The following is a 22,588-nucleotide window of genomic DNA, read 5'->3' on the forward strand; positions in this document are numbered from 1 at the left end:
ATTAATTGCATATAAAATATATCTGGTATGTTTTATGTAAATAGACGTGAAAATAAATTATGGTGTTAAAAATCAGCATTTCCATTTCATAGATCGATTTAAACAGAACAAAGAATCGTAATCATTCAAACAAAAAAAAAAGGTCAAATCATTGACTGAATTCCATAATTAAGTTCTTCTCAAGACGAAAAATTGTTTGTTGCTCGTTGGTTGTTGTTGGTGTTTGTTTGTTTGTTTGTTTGTTTGTTGTTGTGATTGGTTGCACAAATTGCAGAGGTATATCATCAATAATATTCATATCATCCAAGATCATCATCATATAACCGTAATCGTAATATAATTGGTAAATATAATTTATAAACTTTATCAAAATATTAACTCTCGTATATACACAACGTTCTCTATTACATAAATTTAGCAAAAAATAATAAATTAAAGAATTTCCTTAACTTCGTTTCTGTCCGTTTCTATCATTATCATCTGTATTGATTGATTGATTAATTGATTGGCTTGGATTGGATTGGATTGGATTGGGTTGGATTGGATTGGATTGGAAGACATGGGACCAACTCTCTACTCTCTCTCATTTCTTTTTTTTTTTTCCTCCATATCAGGGGATATATACAGGGTGCTGGCCATATGTATATATACCGATAAACAATTTTAACATTAGACTAATCCAAAGTGCGTGGCATATAAATATTGAACAAAAGCGACAGGTGTGTGCAGGATTTATAATGGGTGCACTGCAGTAGGTCCTATAATAAATGCAGGAACGAATATTCACGTTCGTCGTTGGCCGTTTGTTGTTGATTTTGATTTGAGCAACATTTGCTAAAGATTCCCAATAGTCCGTTTTCGTCCTTATCTTATCTTCTTGTCCAGTTTTAAGAATGTTTCGTGTTTTGCTTACACTTCTCTTTAGTTTTTAGTGTTTAGTTTTTAGTTTAAGATCATCGTTTCCTTGGATTGTTTGTTTGTCATTTACGTAACTATCTACCATCTACCATCTACCATCTACCTAATCGTCCCGTCGTCGGCGGTTCGGTTCTTCTCATATCTAACGAAAACGATTGACTGTCACAGCTTGAGAGAAATCATATCAAAGATCGTTTCACAATTAAGGGGAAGCATGTGGGTGTGTGTGTGTGTGTGTGTGTGTGTGCTTGGCAGTGTCCTGCTTTTTCGGTGGCGTATACTTGATGTACACTTGTGCTGCATTTCAAGTGCCCCGGAAATCCAGTTGCCTTTTTTTTTTATGGTAATTTGGTTTTGCGATTTGGAATTGCACGGGAGTTCTTTCCAATTTCCATGGGTTGGTCGTTACTGAGATTTTGTCAAAGATGCTGTTGTTGTTGTTGTTGATGATGGAGGGATGCTTTGGATGCTTTGATGGGCGTGAATGGATGCTGGATAGGGTTTGATTTTGTCTATGTGGGACGTCTTTTGCTGGCTGGCTGGCTGGCTGGCTGGCTGGCTGGCTCGCTCCTTCTTAGAGTCCCAAATTGGACTGCTGCTGGTAGGCCTCCACGGCGGAACTCAGACGGTTGAAAACCGGCAGCCTGGACGCCTCCTCCTGTTGCATCGGTGTGCTAACGCTCTTCTGCAGCAGCTGCTTGCCATTGGCGCTGCCCACTCCGGATCCACTGACCACCACATCGTACGGCGGCGGCGTATGCACTGGCGAAATGGGTACATTGGGACTTTCGGGCGGCGTGGCGGGTCCATGATGACCCATACTCATACCTATACCCATATTCATGCACTGTCCCATGCCCTGTCCCATGCCCATGCTTATGCCCTGGCCCATTCCCATGTTCATGGTCATGCCGAGACCCAGTCCAGAGGCCGAGGATGTGGACGAAGCGGAACTGTTGCTAGTGCCGCCATTGGAGGCCAGGTAGCCCTGCTGCAGGGCATCGTGGAACGGGAAACTGGTCAGCGAGTTGGTGGGACTGAGCGACAACGAGCCGGTGGGCGATTCCCGGTCCGATCCCGTGCTCATGCTCAGCGGCGGACTCAGCGGCAAATAGAACTGGCTGCTGTTGTTGCTGATGTTGCTGCTGCCGCTGCTGCCGCTGCTGCTGCTGTTGCTGCTGGTGCTGCTGCTGTTGCTATTGCTATTGCTGCTCTGGTTGCTCTTCGATGAGAAGTTCGGCGACGACTGCTGCTGCTGATTCTGCGACTGCGACTGCGATTGCGATTGCGATTGCGATTGGGACTGGGAGGACTGGGACTTGGCTGCCTGAGCCGCCTGCTGGGCACGTGCCTCGTCCGCATTGTGGACAAAGTGGCAGCGCGGTCCGTATGGACAGAAGCCCACGCTGTGGAAGGTGCGGCAGTACTCCGTCTTGTATTTGGGATGCCGCTGCAAGTTGCGCAGCTCGTGGTATCCGTGGGCGAACTGACACTTCTCGCCGTACTTGCATTCGCCGGCTTCCTCGAACGGGCGGCACAGTTCCGTCTTGTACCTGGAAATGTTCATTTAAAGGAATTAGTTTGAGTACATAGGAAGGCATCCCATTGACAAGTGATCCTGCATTATTAAGCATTGTCAAAACCCAAAGGTTTCTTTTAAAGGGAACGTTAAAATTTCTTTGCTTTCTCTATTAGTTTTTTTTTTTTTAATTCACATACCAATCTTGGCAATTGTATTTGTTTTAAACCTGAACACCTTTTTTTTTTACTACAATGTTTAAGGACGAAAGAAAAGCCTTCACTGTAAATATTAAAATTTGGTTACTGGTTTTTTATATACATATGCACTGTTTTTGTTTTGGATATTTTATTACAATTTAATTTAACTAATTGTTTAGGCAGAAATTGAGAAATGTCTCAATAAAACTATATAATGGGACTTTAATTTAGTCCATAGAAGTTTAATCTACCGATTTCCTAGTTTAATGTTAAATGAGTACAGATAAATAAGTCCCTATATAAAATGACCTAAGATTTTCGGCTTTTATGAGGAGTTTATTTCGATTTATATCCTTTTATGCCTACTCCTTTGATTTTGGGTTATTTGCCTTACCTGGAGGTATTCATCGGCTGCTGTGGCAGTGGCTCCGACTGCGTTCGCTCCAGCTTACGGTGCAGGTTCATGTTGCCCAGGTTCTCGATGATGGTCACCAGATTGGCCACCACCGGTTGCTGTTGCTGCTGTTGTTGCTGCTGTTGCTGCTGCTGCTGGATGAGCTGATGGCGCTGCTGGGCCGGCTGTGAAATGGTGCGTGTGAGGGCGCCATGAAGGCGATGTGGCTGCTGGTGTTGCTGCTCCATGTTGCTGCTGTCCAGGACGAGCTCCACTTGCTGCTGCTGCTGCTGTTGCTGCTGGAGATGATCGCGATCGCGGTCGCTGGCCACCTGTGAATGCAGAAGGCGAAAAACCAAAATCAATTTCTGTGTCTCTCGGGCGTATACGTAACAAGCGAATATTTCGCAAAAATCCAAAAATCCAAAAAAAGAGAGGATGTAAAAAGAGCCGCCGCCGAAAACAAAACCAAAAAGCAAAAGCAGCACAAAGCCAACAGCCAAGCTAACTTTTACTTTTAACTTGACCTATAAGCAAAAACAGAAAAACAAAAATAAACAAAAAAAAAAAGAAAAAAAAAACAGAAAAACAGAAAAAGCCAACCAGCTAGACAACTGAGAAATATTGCAAAAGGCACACAAAAATGTTATAATTTTCCAGACATTAAACAAGCGCCAAGAAAAACCAGCTACCTCTCTTTTTTAAGACCCCCTGTTTTGGCTATAACTTTTTAGCCAGTCCCCCTCTTTTTGTTACCCTTTTTTTTAACCACTCTTTCAAACCCCCCTTTTCGTGTCGTCATCAGTTTCGGTTTTGTTTCTTTTTTTGGGAACGCAACGTCTGACTTGGCCTGTTCATTTTCGTGCGATGCTGTAACATGTTATGCAACCAGTTAACACACACACACACACACACACAGACACACACACACACTCGGGCACTTAGCCCACTCCATCAAGCGTGGCCACAACTAACAACAACAACAACCACTACCAATTACATATGTATAGAGCTCAAGTTCAAGCCAACAACACGAAAGGCAAGCAGAAAAGCTGAAGCTCAAAAAACCGAACCTCAAAAGCCGGAGCTACGAAAAAGACAACACCAACAAGATTTTGGGGCCCAACCAGTAATCAACCGCCTCAGCACCACCCGCCCTCTGTAAGCCCCCCTCCTCCTGTCTTTCCAAAAAAAACCCAACTCAAGTTGCCACTCTCCGCAGACGAAAAACTGGTTGCCTTGCTCAACAAGTGCGAATGAAAACGAGATATAGAGGGTGTGCGGTGATGCCAAAAGAGAGCAAGAGGGACAGCATGTGGCGGTGGCGCATGCGCACCGACTTAAAACAGGGTTTCCAGGTGTTGGCGGTTTAAAAAAACAAATCCATATGAGAATTATTCAAAAAAAAACACACAAACATAATAAGGAATTAAAATAAAAAAAAAAAACAGAAAATATAAAGAATTAAAACGGAAAATATAAAAAATGTTAAAGACAAATTCCAATAAATTTAGGAAGTATAAATAATACATAGACCCCATCAAAATTGATTAAAGTATTTAAAGTTCAGAAACCATCAGCTGTAAATGTTACTCATACCAATTTGTATAATAATATCGATTGAAACAAAAAAAGATTGAAAACAATAAATAATAAATAATACAAATAAAAAAAAATAATTTCTAATTACAAAGAAAAGTTTATTATTGGTAAAATGAACAAAGAAATCTTTAGTAATTACGAGTCTCAGGATTTAGATTTGGGTTGTTCAACTCACAGATGCCCAACTGTAAATGACCCAAGTTGCGATTACAGAACGATATAGCCCACTTAGAGCTTCGTTATCTCGAGAGAATGAAATGGGATGTCAAGACACATTAAAAAGCAGCCAGACAGATGAGGCACATAACAAATAAATATTTATATACATATGTACATATGCACTTCATTTAGGTTATCTTTGCTCCGATTTCAACAATACACATTCCTTGAATTTCCATGAGTAATTCCAGAACCGGCCAAACGAAACGAAACAAAACAATTTAAATGTTCAATTAATTAATTTGCCTGCCCAATCAGTTTAGAAGCCATATACCCGATGTACTTGTTGTCGATCGCTTATCTTATCATTCGTCCCATTTGGCATCGTGTCTTGATTTTTGTTTCACTTTAATGGTGAACATTGGCATTGGCATTGAAGGGTACCACCTTTCTACTACACAAAAAAGATTGGACCCCAATGACTAAGTGAGGTAAAAATTACAAAATATTTTTAGGTTTTGTAAACTATAATACTAATAAAATATAAAATATTTTTCGAATTTTAGGTCAGTTAAAAATAGTGAGAATTAATTGTAGCTAAGGTTGGGTACATATATTAATATAAATATTTATTATTATTTATTTCTTCACTTGAATTTTCGGTCGTTAAAAAAAACGAAACTTCCTGGACATCATAGATAATTAGTCAGCTGACATTGACGATCACCTGGCAACTCTGTTTTTAGTTTCTCAGTTTCAGTTTCAGTTTCAATTTCAGTCTGTAACTCTGCGCAGACAGCAGTAAAAAGGAAGAAAAAACATTAACGAGCAAGCGCAACAAGTTTAGCAAACCTTTGGCGCTGTTTTTTTTTTGTTTTTTTTCTTTTTATTTTTGACCAACTTTAACGCTTACGGCATCGATGCGACTGAGACTGCGGATACGGTTGCTGCCTTCTGCTCAAGCATTTGATTTTGCTTTTTGCCTTTGGCTTGCACCAAGTATCATAAATAAGATCCAAGTTTATGCCTGGTAATTTACGAACTCTTCATTTAAGCCTCATAAAAATTGCACAGAGGCTACCCTTGAAAAGAATTACTCATATGCATTGGCAAAGGTACGAAAAAAAAAAAAAACATTATGTAATGCTTAGTACCCAGTCTTTATACTTAGTACAGGATTACGAAATTCTATTGATTACATGTATAGTAAATATATTTCAAAAGAAAACTGATCCCTTAGAAAATTGAATTGAACATGAAAAAGAAACTGGAACTCAACCCAAATTCCCGATTAGCAATACAAACTCTGTTCGTAAGTGAAAATCGAAATCGGTGAAGAAATCGCACTTCCGCAACAAAAAATCCCAAAGATAACCTTCAAACTTGTCAAACTTTCTTACGATTATTTGTGTGTCAATTAGTTTTGTTTAATTTTGCACAGCTGTTTTGGGACCGACGACTTTGAATTCATGGTCAAGTTATGACTGCGATTCGTGAACTGATTTCGCAAAGAGAGGTTCGCATAAACTCGATTTGTATGGGGTGAGTAATGGGTGATAAAGTGGGTTGGAAAGGGGCAAAGGAGAGGAAAGGGGGAATATCGGAACGTTTTTTTTTCCTTTTAAACGTGTTCGAAAAACAACTTCAAGACAATCTACCTCTCTTCTCCGCTACTCTCTTAACCCCTCTTTCTTTTGTGTATTTGTGTAAAAACAAGATTAAGACTCATTTTGGCAGAAGACGAGGAGTACGAAGGAGATGTTGAAGTACGAAGCTAGATCTGCGGCTCGTTTCAAATCTTTTGTTTTTGTTCTTTTTCCTGTTTTGGTCTTTGCTTTTTGCGCCGTTTTCCCGTGTTATGTATTATGCACCGCTCTCTTTCTATTGCCAACTCGCGATCTCTTTCTGTTAAAGGCTCCACATCTCTTTCTTTCGTCTAGGCGAGAATTTCCCTTTCATTTGAAAATGAAAATAAGTTTACTTTTCTTTCAGTCATGGTTTGGCTTATTTTTCTTCTTCTACCTCTTCTTGTTTTCTTCTACTTGTGGCTAGTAGACGACTCCTCTCTTCGCCCCCCGCTTTCTTCACACTGCTTCTTGCCACTTGTATTTTGGTCGCCTGGTATTTTTGTTGTCTGTTTTCCGTTTCATTGTTGCGGTGGGTTAAGACAACAACTGAAGACTAGAAAGAGAAAGGGAAAGAGAGTATGTGGGCGGGAAGGAGATAGGCAGAATGGGGGATAAGCGTTGTTTGGCCAAGAGAAAAAGAGACGGAAGGAAAGCAATAGACCTTGAGCTTGAGGTCTTTTTGGAAACTTTTCTATTTGCGAAATTTAAAATTCGGAAACATGTCGAAATGCAAATAATGCATTTTCATTTCTTAATTTATTTAGGGCAAGGGCGCTGCCTTTAAGTACAGATTAAGAAGTCGTGAAGCCCAATTACTTAATACAAATTGTTTTAATTGAAACAAAAGTTTAGGTTTTTTTCTTTGCACTAAAACAGAAGAAGTGACACCTTTTTTCCCAATTTGTATAACTTCTTGTTTTACTTCCTAATATATAAAATGTAAATGTTCCATTAAGATTTGTAATGTTATAATTAATTCATTTTGAACTGCCAAAATGTCGGAAATGTTTTAATACACACTTTTTTTAAACTTTGTTTTACTATCCTTATGCGCAATAATATTTGCCACCCAAATTTCGTCTTTTTAGAGATTGGACCTTACTTGTTTGTAATCTTCTAAAACTTTTGATACATTTGGCAATTGTTAAGATCTTTAACAAGAATCGCCACCCAAATTTCGGTTCCTAAGCGTTTCTTTATTACTTTTCGGTTAACCCATAGCATACATATGGAAAGATATAGTTATGCAGATGTATATATCTTATGTATATATCTTATCGAGTGTGTGTTTCAGGTCTTGGCTCACGGGCTGTTAGGTAAGATCGGCGATTGTTGTTGCTGCTTACTTGTTTGTGTCTCATAAACACGTACACACAGATACACCGGTCTTCGTGTGAGTGTTTGTGTGTGCGAGATGCTGAAGACCTGCTGTTGTTGGTTTGTTGTTTTTTTGTTGTTTTTTTCGGTTGGACTAACTGGTTTATAAAGCCGTACCAATAAAAGCAACAACATCGCGATGACGACGACGCAATATCCATAACCTCGATGAGCTAACACCAATACAATGGTAAAATAAAATTTAAAAAAAAAACACACACACCCAGACAATTTTTATTCTGTTCATATATGCGAATTGAAAATGAATACAAAGTTATTATTGAGTGTTATTTATAATACCTGAACAACCTGCACGAACGACTAAAAAGAGATGGAAAGAGGCGAGGGGGCGTGGCGCTACTATGTATCTATACAGTGGCGGCACCAATAGTAAGATTTAAGCTTCCAAATATTATATATATAATATAGGAAAAGTAGCATTTTTAATATTTTTTTTTCTTTCAGTACATGTTAAAACCATAATGTCCTTAACTTTAAATATTTAAACATGTTTTAAATATATATACCTTTTATATATTTAATTTAAAGAAAAACAATGGTTAAATAAGCTATCATGATAGCTTTGCATTAAAAAGTTTAATCAACACGATAATATGCATTATAGTTTTATTTGGCACTATTATTCCGACCATCACTGTCTATGTGTATTTGCATCTATTAATCGCCTGGGGAATAACATTAGCAATTAAAGCGAGGCATTTACATTTGGTTAGGGATGGGTATACATATATGAAATGATCGATCGAATCGCACAGATAAAGATCCGATAAATATACGCATCTTATTTCCATATTTACACACACGATCTTTGCGGTTCAATTAAAGTTCAAGGTAAGCCTCAAATTTTCTATGCAAAGTGCGAGATTTCTTTCAACGAAATTTGATTAGCGGCAAAGCCGCAGATCAATTTGAATAAAAACAAAATTCAAAATCATACCCCCATCTAGTAATTTTTGTTTTTATTTTGTTTTCACATTAAACAAAACCTCGCATTGATTTTAATTGCTGGCAAATTTGAATTGGTAATTAGCACATGCGGCTGTCATGCGAGTTTTTCATTGCTTTTCATTTTCATTCTCATTCACATGCATTCCATTTCGATTTCCATCTCAATTTCTATTGCATTTTGCATTGCAATGCACTCACTTCTGCTTCGCGTTTTCCCTTTCCATTCTCAGCCGCTGATCACTGATCACTTTTGATCGATTGATGGACTGAAAGCACACAACAAAACAATCTAGAACAGACGCGGTAGCCCCGCCTCTCCTTCCCCTGGTCTATCGTCGATCCCGGTCCCCCAGCCCCTTTTCGGAACCTCCCCACACCGCAGTAGCCCCCTCCAAAACATGATCTACAAACAGATAAAGCGCTCAAAACAACGTGTTGCACTGAACGAAACCGTTTCAATATATGGATATATACATTTGTAGATTCAAATTATGTAGGGAATTTATAAATACTAATTTTAAATAAAAAAATAAATAAAGAAAGTATTTCCAAGACCTTTTCCTATTCTCTTAAAAGTTGCAAACATTAATAAAAAATAAATAATAATAAAACATTTATTTACAAATAAATGTGAACTAAGTATGAAATTTAAATTTGAATAACTCTAAATTTAATTATATCCTATATTTGAAAAAGAGGTCTTATTAAACCCTTATGATCCATTATAAACAGTTGCATAATTATGAAAATGGATTAAAGTCATAAAATTTAAAATGGAAAACAAATATATTGAAGAAGAATGAAAATAAGCTAATATTAAAAGTTACAACTTTTAAAAAACTATTGCTGGTAAATAAGTTGTTTTATAATCTTAAATTGATGTCAGTGCTATTATAGTTTCTGTCGATTAAGGAAAAGAAACAAATATACCAACCGGTCACATAACAATTTACATAATGTTGCCAAAGGCCTGGAACTCTTGGCTTAACTTAAAAAAAAATTTAAATGGTGTTTCGGTTTTGGGTTTTCAGTTTTGGGTTTGGGTTTGTGTCATCCATCGATTGAGGTCTAGGTCGAATCGTCGAATGGAGCATTTCACATTTTCGTGCCGTTTGCATTGTCCATCCGTTCGTTGTTAATATTTGGTAAGCGAAATAACAAAGGGCGGGGGGGGAAGAGGAGGTTAATAAAGAGGTAGGCGAAGAGGTGGAGGGGGAGGAGCAAACAAGACGCATGCGCAACTGCCGTGCCAGTTTCGTTTCGTTTCATTGCCAAGCGTCCGCCGTTTTATCTTCCTCTTCGCTTCGTTTCGTTTCTTTTTCCTCGTATTTTTCATGTATTATTTCTTGTACATTTTGTTGTTTCTTTTCCTTGTGTTTTTTTTTTTTTCGAACCGGCTCACATAATAATAATTGGCAACAACGAAAATCACATAATAAAACACAAGAAAAGAAAACTTCACAACGACTTGGCCTTGCTAAATTCGGAGCACAACAACAATAACAACAATAAAAACAATGAAATACGGTGAATACTACTATTATAAAAACGTTCGTAACATACATAATGGTAGGGCACTTAGGAACTGCCCAAAATTTTTACTGTAACATTATTATTTATATTTTTCAAATCAATCCACAAAATCCGAGGATTTCTACAAGATTATAAGTGTTGTGTTTTATGGTTACCACTATATAGAATGCTTACTGTACAGATACGAAATTTGGCAGTGACATCGAACAAAATATAACAGATCCCAATCACAAAACGAATTTTATATCCAAGGGGGTTCCGTCTTTAATCGATGAGCATTCAAATAAAATAAAATAAAACAATCATTTTCTTCTTTTTCCGCTGTCGAAATTCCGCCGACTTCGCTGTCTGCTTCACGTTGCGTTTGCGCAGTTTTTTATTGCTGATTTTTTTTTTTTTTTAGCGAAAAGGAAGGGAAATACATATAAAATGTTGCAATTGCCGTTTTTGTTTTGCTTAAGCAAACCAGTCAAACAAATGCAAAATGAGGAACAAGACGGGGAGGAGTAAGGAAAAGAGGTGAAATGGAGAAAGGGGGATGGATGATGGAGACCTTTTGCATATACACAAACGAAAGGAGGATGAAAGAGACGAAGAGACAAAGCCACCGTTATGCAATCGAAATGGAGAGTTTCGAATGGGAGCAAAGTGGGAGGGAGATGAAGATAGAGATAGTAGAAAGAAAAAGTGGAAGGTATCATATTTTCAAGGTAATCTTAAGCACAAATATATCTAATGTTACTTACTATGTAAGTAGCATATACGTACATAAATAGGCAGAACATTTCCCCGATATACATAATTTCACAAATGTTTGTAAGTAAAATCGTAACCATAATTCTATGCTTTACTACACATTTCGTTTTACATAATTTTGTTTTGTAATAAAACCACTAAAAATAACACTATTCCATAACAAGTAATAAAAAGTAACAAAAAGCTTTTAACAGAGCTTAGTAAATTTGACAAAATCCGGAAGATAGATTTCGGAAGCACATAAAAATTGGTTAAAAAGTGATTAATGTCTAACAATACAACCGCAAAAGAGAAATGCATTTTCTGCATTTCTTTTAAACAAACAAGCACTCCAATTACATATTTTGATATATTGAATTTCCTATTTCCCAGTTGTTACAGCGTTCAAACTTACATAAAAGCCCCTCACGCAATAAAGATATCCAAATAAAAATATTTTTTGCAGAGAAAAGGCTTTGTTATTTTTTAGTTTTGTTGATTAAGTTTAAAGGTTTTTAAGAAGTGTAGTGTGTGAAAATTTTTTGTCACACAAACTTAAGTTTTAGACATTTTTGCTTAATCACATTTTTAAATGTCACTCATATCAATTCCATTAAATTTCCCCTTTCTTTAAAAATTCCAGATAGCAAATTGTTTGCCTGTTTGTTCAGATACACAACGAGTAAATGACCAATGTATGCTTTTGGTGCCCACCATTTTCCGTTCTAGAGTTTTTATAGGTTCGGGAAACACTTGGAGTCTACACCCCGACCTCTTTCCCCTTTCGCCTTTCCCCTTTGCCCTTGCCCTAACCTCTGGCTCTGTTCCATTTGCAGCCCTTTACCTCTTTAGTATCCCCTTATCAGACGACGGGGTGTCCAGAGCGTCGAACCTTATCGGGGGACTCGTTTTCAGTTGGGTTCCCTCCGTTCGTTAGAGTGTCGGTGGATTTTGGTACCTACTTTCCACTCCACCTCCACTTCCAATCACCATCATTCACATATCGCTGCTTGTTTTTCCCTTGGGGACAAATGGTATAAAATAAATCCCTAGCCGCGACCCGAACTCGATTAAATACGATCCAAAACAATACGATCCGATTCGATTCAATAGCGGAGCTAAGCTTTAAAATGGGGCAGCACAACATTTCGAAATTGTTTCGTTTGTGTTTTACTGTTCCTATTATAAAGCCCGAATTACGAAAAACAAGCCATGAAAAATGTATGTATATGGGAGTATAACACAGAAAATCAATTAACTTAAATTAAATTAAATCGAATATTTTAAGAAAAATAACGTCAACACAAGATAGTTTGTTATAGTTTTTAAATTGATCTGAGTTGAAACTGAAAGCGTATGTACGTCATACTACCCATTAACCTATAAACTAAAAATTATTGTAACACAAGTGCGGTTTTTCAATAAAAACAGGATTCCATTTATATTAAATATTAACCTAAAGTCCCTTTTTTCATATCATGGAATGTTTTCTTGAAATTTGCGTTGAGTGGCTGTTGTTCGTGGTAGAAGTTTTGAGTCGATAAAGAAATAGAATGTTGAAAATGTTTGGTTATTGATAAAACAGTAGCCACAGTTATAGACACCTTTAAATTAGTGTGCCTAACTTCTAGAAATATTTGACGGTGTGGCTGTGCTCTAAAATTTATGGCGTTAAGTAGGAAAATATGAATATCATCTTCTGATAAACATAAGCACAGCAATTTCTGTAGTTATTGTGTATTATGTTCTGTATTCTGTTCTCTTTCTCGATGTTTTTGGGTGCTTATCACTCTGCCCGGCAAATGTCTGCCAGTGTTTGTGAGCACATGGCAGTGGCAGTGACCCGCACCGCAGCCCACTCCCTCGCAATCTTCCACCGAAACCCCCCTTTCCAACTTGTCCTATCTCTCCTATGCACACTTGTATGTGCTCTTTTTTCTCAGTCTCACAAGTGCAGGGCAGGCACGTAAATCATAAAAAAAAAATAAAGAAGGAAAAACACACATTTTAAGTATAGATTGAGAAGAAACGACGTCTCTTCAGCTCGTCGCTTTTTCTCTGTTGACACACGCGCGTTTTAAAGTGCAGCAGTGTGTGTGTGTGATTTAATGTGATAAGAATACTTATTATTGGGTTAGTTAGTTCATATAGTAATAATCTTTTGTTCGCTGGTGTATTTGTTGCTACTCAAAAGCGATAAGCAAAGCTCATCTGAAACTAGTATACAACCAACAAAAAACAATGTACAACAATAACTAAACTAAGAAAAGAAACAACATACGAAAACACAACGAAAACAACTACTAACAAAAACTGCATGTATGGCCAAAAAAAAAGCTAAGAAAAAAAGGGAAAGAAATAAAATTATTTCTAGCTAAAAACACCTGAGATCACTCAAAAACGGAGATTCCATTCCAAAGGCAAATGAAATTTTCTAGAAGTTACATTGAGAGGTCAGAAAATATTGATTTGATAAGCCGTACTAAGTATTTGCGGGTAAAATTCCATTTAAAAGATTTGTTTGGATCACCAAAGTGACGGAAGCAAAAACAATTTTGTAAAGCAAACATGTTTTTTTTATACATTTTTGGATTTTGACTATGTTTTCACACATATTTTATTTTTTTTATTTGATTTTACCTTGTTTTATTTTCATTCAAATTGACTTCATTGGATAAACATATTGAAGGGATTACCAAATATAAGTGATTAATACATAATATGATATCTTATTAGTTAAAACCACACACATTCCGAGTTACTATAAATGGGAAATTCATTATTTAAAATAATATCAGTTATTTTAATTAAAAAAACACACCAAAAGAACGATGATAATGGGGTAAAGATAAAAAAGAGCAGTGGAGGCTTCTTGTCTAGAAGGAATTGGTATGTCCAGTCCACAACCGAAAAGCAAAGTCCATATTTATCTCTTACTCGTACTTCCCCTATCCTTCTCTTTACATCGCTACCTTCGCTTCCACAGGTTGCATTAATTCCTTTTGATTTTCTTCTCCCTTGTTCCTGACTCTCTATTTCTCATTCCCTTTTCTTGCGCCAATAATTTATCGGCTATTTGATAACCCGCACCAACAAAACAAAGAACCAGAGGCAACAATTAGGGATACACAAAAAGAAAAAAATACATGCATATGTACATAATATTTTTTAGCCAGATAACAAAAATTTAATTTATTTTGGTAAGCAATTGCAAAACTATATTTTTGCACATTTTAAACTGATATTAAAATATGTAAATAATATACATACAAATTATTTGGGCGGCGGAAAGATTTTAACCTGGCATTTTGTAATGCCATCTCACGTGTATTATTTTCTGTGTAGAGAGAGGGGAGAGGGAATGAAGGGCAGGGGCAGGATGAAAAGCAACATGTTGAGAATGTGTTGAACACGTGGTTGTGGGACTCTCTAAAACAAAAATCCGATCGAAATCGTGATTAAAATTTATCGGGGGTTGCCTAGAACAGAACAGAGAAACAAACACTCATATGTATTATCTTATTGTTGTCCTGCAAAACCAGTTGTAATATGTGTGTGCCAGAAAGAAACAGCACTAGCGGGCAAAACCCGCAAAACCAAATACAAAGCCACAAAGCAAAACCAAAACGCAAAAGCAACAACGATCAAAAAGCGACAGTGAATGTGAATGGAAATCTACTAAACAAACGGGGCTCTGTTGACGTCGACTGCGCTGCCAGCGTCCGCATTCGATTGCAACTTTATTATATAATAGATTCGATTGGATTGGATTTTTCGGTGGATTTCGTTTTGGGATTGGCAATCAGAAAAACAAAAGAAAATGTTGCAAGCGCAACTTTTGTAGGGTGGCCCGCATGAAAAGCATGAACAGCAAATGCCAGCCAGCATAATGGAAATATTAACGAAATTAATAAGCGAAGAAAACAGCAAAGGGGATACACGGGTTGTTACATCGTACTCTGCGAATAATAAGCCGTACATAATAATATTTTCCACACATTCCCAGAACTCGGGGGAAAATTAAACTTAAGATCGATTCTAAATGCAAATACACCCGACTTCAACCACACAGAAAAAAATGCATGATCAATACATTTGAAAAAAAAAGTTCGAGAAAATTTTATAGTTGCAGTAATGTGCCCCGCTTTTTAACGATTTTTTATAATTTTTGTACCTTTATAAATAATCTAAATTTACCCATGAAATTTCAATTTCAGAGTCTGTTCCCAAACTATATGTAAAAAATTATAAAATTTATCTTTGGATCACATTTTTTTTCTTTCTCTGCATGCAAACAACAAACAAACAAATGGGGGCGAAGGGGAAGGAGAAGCGAGGGAGAACCGAGATGTACTTTGGCACTCAATTGAGCGGCCATTAGCAATAATACCAACAACAATGAGCACCGTACAGCCAAGACAATTTCAAGATTACAACAACAACAAATGACAATAGAATATGAAGTGTCTTGGCCTGTCTTCTCCATCACACTCTAGCCAATGGAAAGCTGCCCCCAGTGCGCACGCCTGCCTGACTCGCTTGCTCTTCCACTCTCTTTCCTTGCCTCCCTTCCTCCCCCACACACTTAACTGGCAAAGCCAGACCAGAGCGAGAGTGTTAGAGAGTGGGGCCACTGGCAGTGCGTTGGTGTGGGCGAGATAGCAAAGCGACGACAAAGCAACGCCACACACACATACATATGTTTTGTATTTAATTTTTTGTTTTTTATTTGTATTTTTTTACAACTGCACGATAAGAGAGCAGCAGCAACAACAATAACAGTACTAATAATAAGCAGTCAGTAGCGCTGCACGCAAATAATTTTTTATAATAAAACAATTTTTCAAGACGGGGAAACACAAATAATTGAAGAACAATTAAAATTAAGTAAATTATTTTATTGGCAATAAAGGATTTTTAAACAATTTTTTTATCCGAGTAAGTTCAAATCTTAGAAAAGCAAAATCATGCAAATTGTGTACATTTTAGTCATAAACAAACTGTCGTACACAAATGTACATATGTAGAACACACTTTTGTTGTGAAAAAAAACACTAATTGACCAATTCATTTTTAAGTTAACTTAAACAAACAAAGCAATCAATTTATTTTAAATTTTGTTTTGTAAGCGTTTTACAATTGACCCACCACTATAATTTTGAATACAGTCATGTGTACGTTTCTTATATTTTTTCGTGTGTTGGGAAGAAAATCGTTTTCGAAAAACGTTTCGGGCTTTTGATCCTCAATTTCAACCCCCATCGAGTAATAAACTCTTGACGAGCCGACGATCCCCTTCTCCGGTCCATCTTTCCTCCCGTTCACTCCAAGGGTGTATCTCAAGGGTCAGCCAGTCAATATGCTGACAATGTGTTGTTGTTCTTCTTGTTGCCTCGGAATCATGTCCTCATGCCTGAGTTTAAGTGCCCGGTTTGAGCAGTGAGTTTAGCTGATGTGCTCACTCTGGCCTTTTTATAGCCGAATATATAACAGGTGTACATATTTCTAGCAATTCTTTAAGACATAAAACCCCTGAATACATTGCTCCAAAGTAAGTCTTTACACAAAAAATGTAAGCATGAAATTAAATAATTCAATCTTAATATATAGCTCTAAACTAAAAACAATAAAACTCTTGTGTACAAAAAAAAAACATTTTTTTTTGCTTTTACTTAATTTATTATTAACCCGTCTCCGCTTAATTTTATCTAATTTTCCTTCGATATATCACTAAAAACGTGTGTTACGCCAATGTTAACACTTCTTGATAGAAAATATATAGTTAAGATTCTTCTCTGGGCAACACATTCTTGGTCATGCAACACTGTCGCTGCGCTTGCATTGTGCGCAAGAGTGGGTGAGAGAGTAAGAGAGAGAGAGAGAGAGAGTGAGAGGTTCGTGGACTGGGACTCTGGGATTTGGATGGGATGGGTACTATAGGCGGTATTGGACCTGGACTTTAGGGATGGGGCTGCATATTAATCGAGTCGAGTCGGATCGAATCGAATTGAAAAGACGTTTGGTGGAACTGAGGGTTAACAAAAAAGGAGGGGGAGAATGTGGATTGAAGAGTTGCCTTTTTTTTAGGTAGGTAGCGGTGGTCCCTACTCTCGCTCTTTTACTCCTACTCATACTCCTTTTTCCTCTCCTCCCCCGCCACTCACGTCTTCTGCTTCTTCTTCTTGCAGCAATGGCGTCGGGACAAACGCAAACACACACTCAGGGAGAAAAAAAAAACACAGATCAAAATAAAACGACAACGTTGTTGTTATCGCCTTGGCAGGAAATGGAATTATATTCGTAAAAAGTAGTCGCCGTTTGTCGCTTGTAAGTGTAAGTGAGCCTCTCAGCAGGAGAGGGAAACGGGCAGGAAGGGAGGGGAAGGAGATGATGAAGGTAAAGAGCGCAAAGAGCGGAGGGGGAGGAGTTTTTTGAAACGTAATACTGCTGAATTACGTTCGAGGATTTCGATATAACAAACTAAGCACATTTTACTTTTCAGCCTGAACACAGCAAAAAAAAATTCCCAGCAAACGAACGGGCGAAGCAACTACAGTGGGCGTTCTGCTTTATAAGTTTAAATATATATAAATTAACAAAAACTTATGTCGTTGGCTAGACAAGGCTCGATTTCAAAGTTATACAAGAAAAAACTATAGTTAAAAAAATTGCAAACTTAGTATTCCCTCACGAAACAATAGGGGTCTAGGTGGCGGCAACTGTCGAACTGCATTGCCAACACTAGAAGCTAAGAGCGTGTCAGTGTGACATGACAGACTTTCGAGACTTGTAGGCGTTAGAGTGGGCGGGGGTCCTTTTTGAATATATATATAAATAAATATACATATATATATAAATTAACTCGCGCTGTGTAAGAAATACTTCAATCTGCATGTCAAACCCCAAATCTCTTGCTTTTATAGTTCCCGAAATCACAACGTTCATACGGACGGAAAGAGAGATCGACTTGGCTATTGGTAATGATCGAGAACATATATACATACATATATGTACATATACTTTGCGGGGTCTACGAGTAACGGGTATAAGAATTAAATATTTGTGATGAGGTAATTTTATTTTGATTTATTAAATAAAGAAAATATATTAAAATCGAGTATGACACTGACCATAAAATAATTCAAAATATTAGTTTATTTGTCCAAACGTTTTATTTTATTTTATTTTATTTTTGTTGACTGTATCGAGAGTGCACTTTAAACTGCATAAGTATACATATGCATACATGGTAATATGTATAAATTTCATAATAAAGTGAAGTTGAAACCAAAGGAAAAAATGAGAAATTAAAAGTTATGCGAAAAGTGAATTTTAAATTTGGTGCTCCCTTCTCTCCTCTTAAGGTCTGCCATTCTCCATTCTCCCCTTTCCATCCCACATTCCAGCCGACTAAAGTGGCGCAAGCATTGAAAGACAAACTGAAAAAACAAGACATCAAACCAAAAGTTTTTGTAAATTCACAAAAACAACTATTGCGACACTTTGCCATCCAAACAAATGAGGAAACAAACATTTTTTTTTTGCGATAAAGTGAATTTGTCTTTTCTCTGTTGCTCTGTGCCAAAAAATTTTAAAATAGGCTTGAAATATATTCAAAAAAATATGTATAATCTAAAATTTTTTGACCAAATATTGAACTTTCAATCTAGATATCTGCGAATATTTTAAAGTCCCTTGATTTTAATATATTTGTGATATTAAAATATGAAATAGCAATGTTACAGAATATCGATTTAGCAGTAAAATTTTTGCTCAGTGTGCATAGCGATTGCGACAATATTGTCGCCTGGAAAAAGTTGCGCTGCAGTAGCTTCTATGTGTGTGTGTTTGTGTTGCGCCCTTTCGCTTTCGGCAGCAATTTGTTGTAGTTTTGTTTTTGCTCTCTCAGTTAACCAAAAAGCAATAACAAAAAGCGCTGCGTAATGAAAAAAAAACAAATGAATTTTCCATGCGAATAATCGCTGCTGCTGTGTCGATAATCGATAACACGGCAAAGTTCATTCAACAAGTATTTGCAACTTTATCGGACGTCAACCTGCCTTGGCCCTATTTATCGTTTGTTTTATTGTTTCTCCTTGCTCTCTTGTGTTTTTCCTTTATTTTGTGGTACTACTTGACCCTTTGGCTTTGCATTTTAGTTTACGCAAATTTGCAAACAGAACAGAGAATAACAAGAAAATCAAAACAAAAAGCAGCGGTGCCCGCTCTCTTCTTTCCCTTCTCCATTTGGGCTCCACTCCTCCCACTCGCTTTTGACTCCTCTCTTTTTCATCCAACCCAACCGCATGACAAAAAAAAACTTTGTACGTAATCGCAGTAGCAGCGCAGCAGCAGAGCTCTTAACTTGGCTCATTTGAGAGCAACTTCCAATACGGACACAAAGACAAACAAAAAATAAAAAAATAATACATATATAATATACAACAGCAATCACTAAAAACACAAAAATCCAGCCAAACCAAACCCGGAACTTGAGTTAATCGAATTTGTTGTCGATCAACAGCTGCTCTGGCGACGTCGCTGCCAATATAACACGCACACACATACATACAAATACACACATATATATATGTACAAACAGTAAGTGATCACGAGTCGTGTTGTTTTTGTTGTTTTTAATGATGCTGCTGCGATGACGCCAATTGTAACAAATAAATGCAAAGAGAAGGGGAAAAGAGAAGGATGCCCCGCCCCCATCCCATACAATCACAATACACTTATCAAAAATCCTTATCAGGCAATTATTTAGTCCACTTTACAGTCTGTCGTTATATCGCCTCTTCTTTTTTTCGCTTAGTGTCTTTCTGGTTTTTGGTGAGTTGACAAACCGACAAAATAATATTTATGAATCAGCTTTAATAATGGGGAATAACAAACAACAAATTCAAGTGTAACGAAACGGAAATGTAACGAAATGAAAAATGGAAAACAAGTTATAAAAGTTAAGCAAACCAGGCATATTGCTTTTAACGACACAAAACAAAACGGCGCAAAATACAACTCCCAAAATAAATAAACCCAAAAAAACATGTGGTTTAGGCATGTTTTAAGCTGCCGACCCAAAAATATTTAAAGTGTATTTCACTTAAGAGAATTCGAAATTATGGTTTTAAGTTCTTGAGTTTTTGCATTGTTTTTTGATAAAAATGTGTTTTCAACTTAAATCATACACGTACATAATTACTTTTTCATGTCCATTGACCTATCGCAAAGCCCCCTATAATACTCTGTTACACTATATTTTTTGAAGCCCCCAATGTAGTTCAGTTATATCACAGAAGCCCAAATACCAAGGGGTAAACTAAAAACCATTTGACGATTCCTCTTAAAAGTATGTTCTTATAATAACAAGTTTCCAGGATAGGAGTTACCGAAATTTTTAGAAAACGAATTTAGGTGAAAATCCCCCAGGAGAAACAAATAACACCGATGTATCTAGGTACATATGTAAAAAACCAAACCAAGTCAAATATTCGATAAGGAACCTAGAAATATTGGATGAAACTTTAAAACTTACCGCCTGGAATATGTCGCCGCACTCAAAATAATGCGAATTAGCCACCGTCGTTGATTTCTGCACTATAGTAGCAGACATTTTGTTGTTCTTGTTCAAGAGATTTTGATCTTGATTTTTTCGTTGTTGCTGTTGTTGTTTTTATTCCACTGGACAAGACAGAAAATATTCTTTATTTTGCGTTTTTTTGTTTTGTTTTTCTCTATTTTTTTCTTTCTGATATTGGTTTGGTTTTTATTTGCTTTGCACTTGAAAGTTGAGTTATGTGTCGTTGTTGTTATTGGTTCCGCGAATATTGCATTGCAAAAATAAAAAAATCAGCTAAAATTGAAAGAGTGCGAGTGATTAGAAGAGAGCGAGAAGAGTAGGAGCGGGAGAGTCACAGAAATTACACGTGCTTGTTTATTGCATGCGCATGTGTGTGTCAGGACATTTTTCACGCACATGTGTAAGACGTAGAAGAAGAAGGGAGTCTTTGCTTTGCTTTGTTCCTTTTCCCCCACTTTTTTTTAAATATATATTTAAACAGCAACAGCCGATCTCTGTCCCGTGTATGTGTGTTTGCTTTGCTTTTATCGTCTTCGTTCGCGTTTTTAAAAAGCAGAGAGATAAGCTTGCGCTTCGTCCCTTTCCCCTTTTTCCCTCTCATTCTCGCCCTCTTGTCTTGTGTGTGTGTGTGCGTTCCCTAGTGGTGGTCGTATCTGATGTCTGTGTTTGTAATTTATATTTCATTGCTGCGCCAGAAAACTCAAAAACAAAAAAAAAAAACGATACGGCGAGTGCTCTTGTTGTTTTTTGCCTGTTGCTTCGCTTGCTCCTTCTTCTTCTACTCTAGGTCCTTTCAACTGCACACATGCGCACATGGAATGAATTGAGTGTTTGCTTATTTGAACATGTTGCTTTTGTAAATCCTCTAACGGGTTTTACCATTGTTTTAGCACCTTAAAAAAATAGGTTAAAAAAATATATTGAGCTTCTAACGTTGTTTACTGTTTCTTTTCATTTAACAAAATTTAATGTCCCGGCACAACTGACCGCGTATTAACTTGCAAAAAAATTGCAAAAAAATAATCCACTTAGTCGCACAAACACCAACACCACAAGCCAAAAACACCTTTTGAATTGCTTTTAACTAAAATTACTTTGAATACGGCGCAGAGGTCCTGTTGCTCTTCGCTCGCAAAAAACCACAACAAAAAGATGCGCACGGTTTAACCACCAACCAATCGGATCGGACTCGAAGTTTGAACTCGACGAGCAACGGATCGTAGAGGTGGAGGAACATCGATGCTAACATTGATGTGTTCGATGTTTTCTATCAGTGATATCGATGTTTGGCATATCGATGTTATGAAATGATAGCTTCTGTTAGGAAAACGATGATTAAACATTGCCGTTACCAAAACGACGATTTGCAATTTTAAACAAAACTGATCAGGGCTATGGATTTCGGCACCATGATCGAGGACATTTGTGGAGATGCACCCTGACAACCAGCATCTTTTTTGTCTGCTTTCGTTTCGTTTGGCGGGGCAAAATCGGTGTTATTCGTTGTGGCCAACATCGATTAATCGGACGGTTCAGAACTTCGGTGGTTAGAAGCTTGGATTTCATAACAGAAATATTTAAAGCAACTTGGGCATTCCCTAAACGACGGAATCATTAATGTGACTAGATCTACAACTTTTAATTGAATTATATTTTAAAAAGGGTTAAACGTTTAATGATGATAGCACTTATTTATTTATAATCAGAACCCCAAAATAGATGGATTCTGAAAATTTGAACGCGATTTAAGGTCGGGGATTTTCGGAAGTACAGCCCAAAATATATGTGTATTATATTTGAACGTTTGCAGTGAATTAAATAACCGATCATTTTTACTATTTTCACTGTTTTGAAAGAAAATGCGTTGTGTTTTTTTTTAGCTACACCAATGTTAAGAAAGCGAATTTAAAACATAAACCAATTTAAGATATATTACCGTATTAAATTTAAATCCGAACATCCGATAATAAT

General features: G+C 37.0%; 1 protein-coding gene across 2 annotated transcripts; it reads right to left on the bottom strand.

The window, feature by feature from the left end:
• Positions 1 to 1,347: 1,347 nt before the first annotated feature.
• Positions 1,348 to 21,830, bottom strand: LOC108137660 (protein TIS11). Of its 2 annotated transcripts, XM_017259495.2 has the most exons (4): positions 21,712 to 21,830; positions 20,573 to 20,718; positions 3,032 to 3,363; positions 1,348 to 2,471 (listed from the first exon to the last, which is right to left on the bottom strand). In XM_017259495.2, the coding sequence occupies exons 2-4, from the start codon at positions 20,648 to 20,650 to the stop codon at positions 1,493 to 1,495; spliced, it is 1,389 nt and encodes a 462-aa protein (XP_017114984.1). In that variant the 5' UTR covers positions 20,651 to 20,718; positions 21,712 to 21,830; the 3' UTR covers positions 1,348 to 1,492. The 2 variants fall into 2 exon arrangements, with proteins under 2 accessions (XP_017114984.1, XP_041565089.1); XM_041709155.1 differs by lacking the exon at positions 21,712 to 21,830 and having other exon boundaries at positions 20,573 to 20,784.
• Between the last annotated feature and the right edge of the window lie 758 nt (positions 21,831 to 22,588).

The sequence above is a fragment of the Drosophila elegans genome, unplaced genomic scaffold, assembly GCF_018152505.1.
Source record: "Drosophila elegans isolate 14027-0461.03 unplaced genomic scaffold, ASM1815250v1 contig_149, whole genome shotgun sequence".
NCBI classification, from domain to species: Eukaryota; Metazoa; Arthropoda; class Insecta; order Diptera; family Drosophilidae; genus Drosophila; species Drosophila elegans.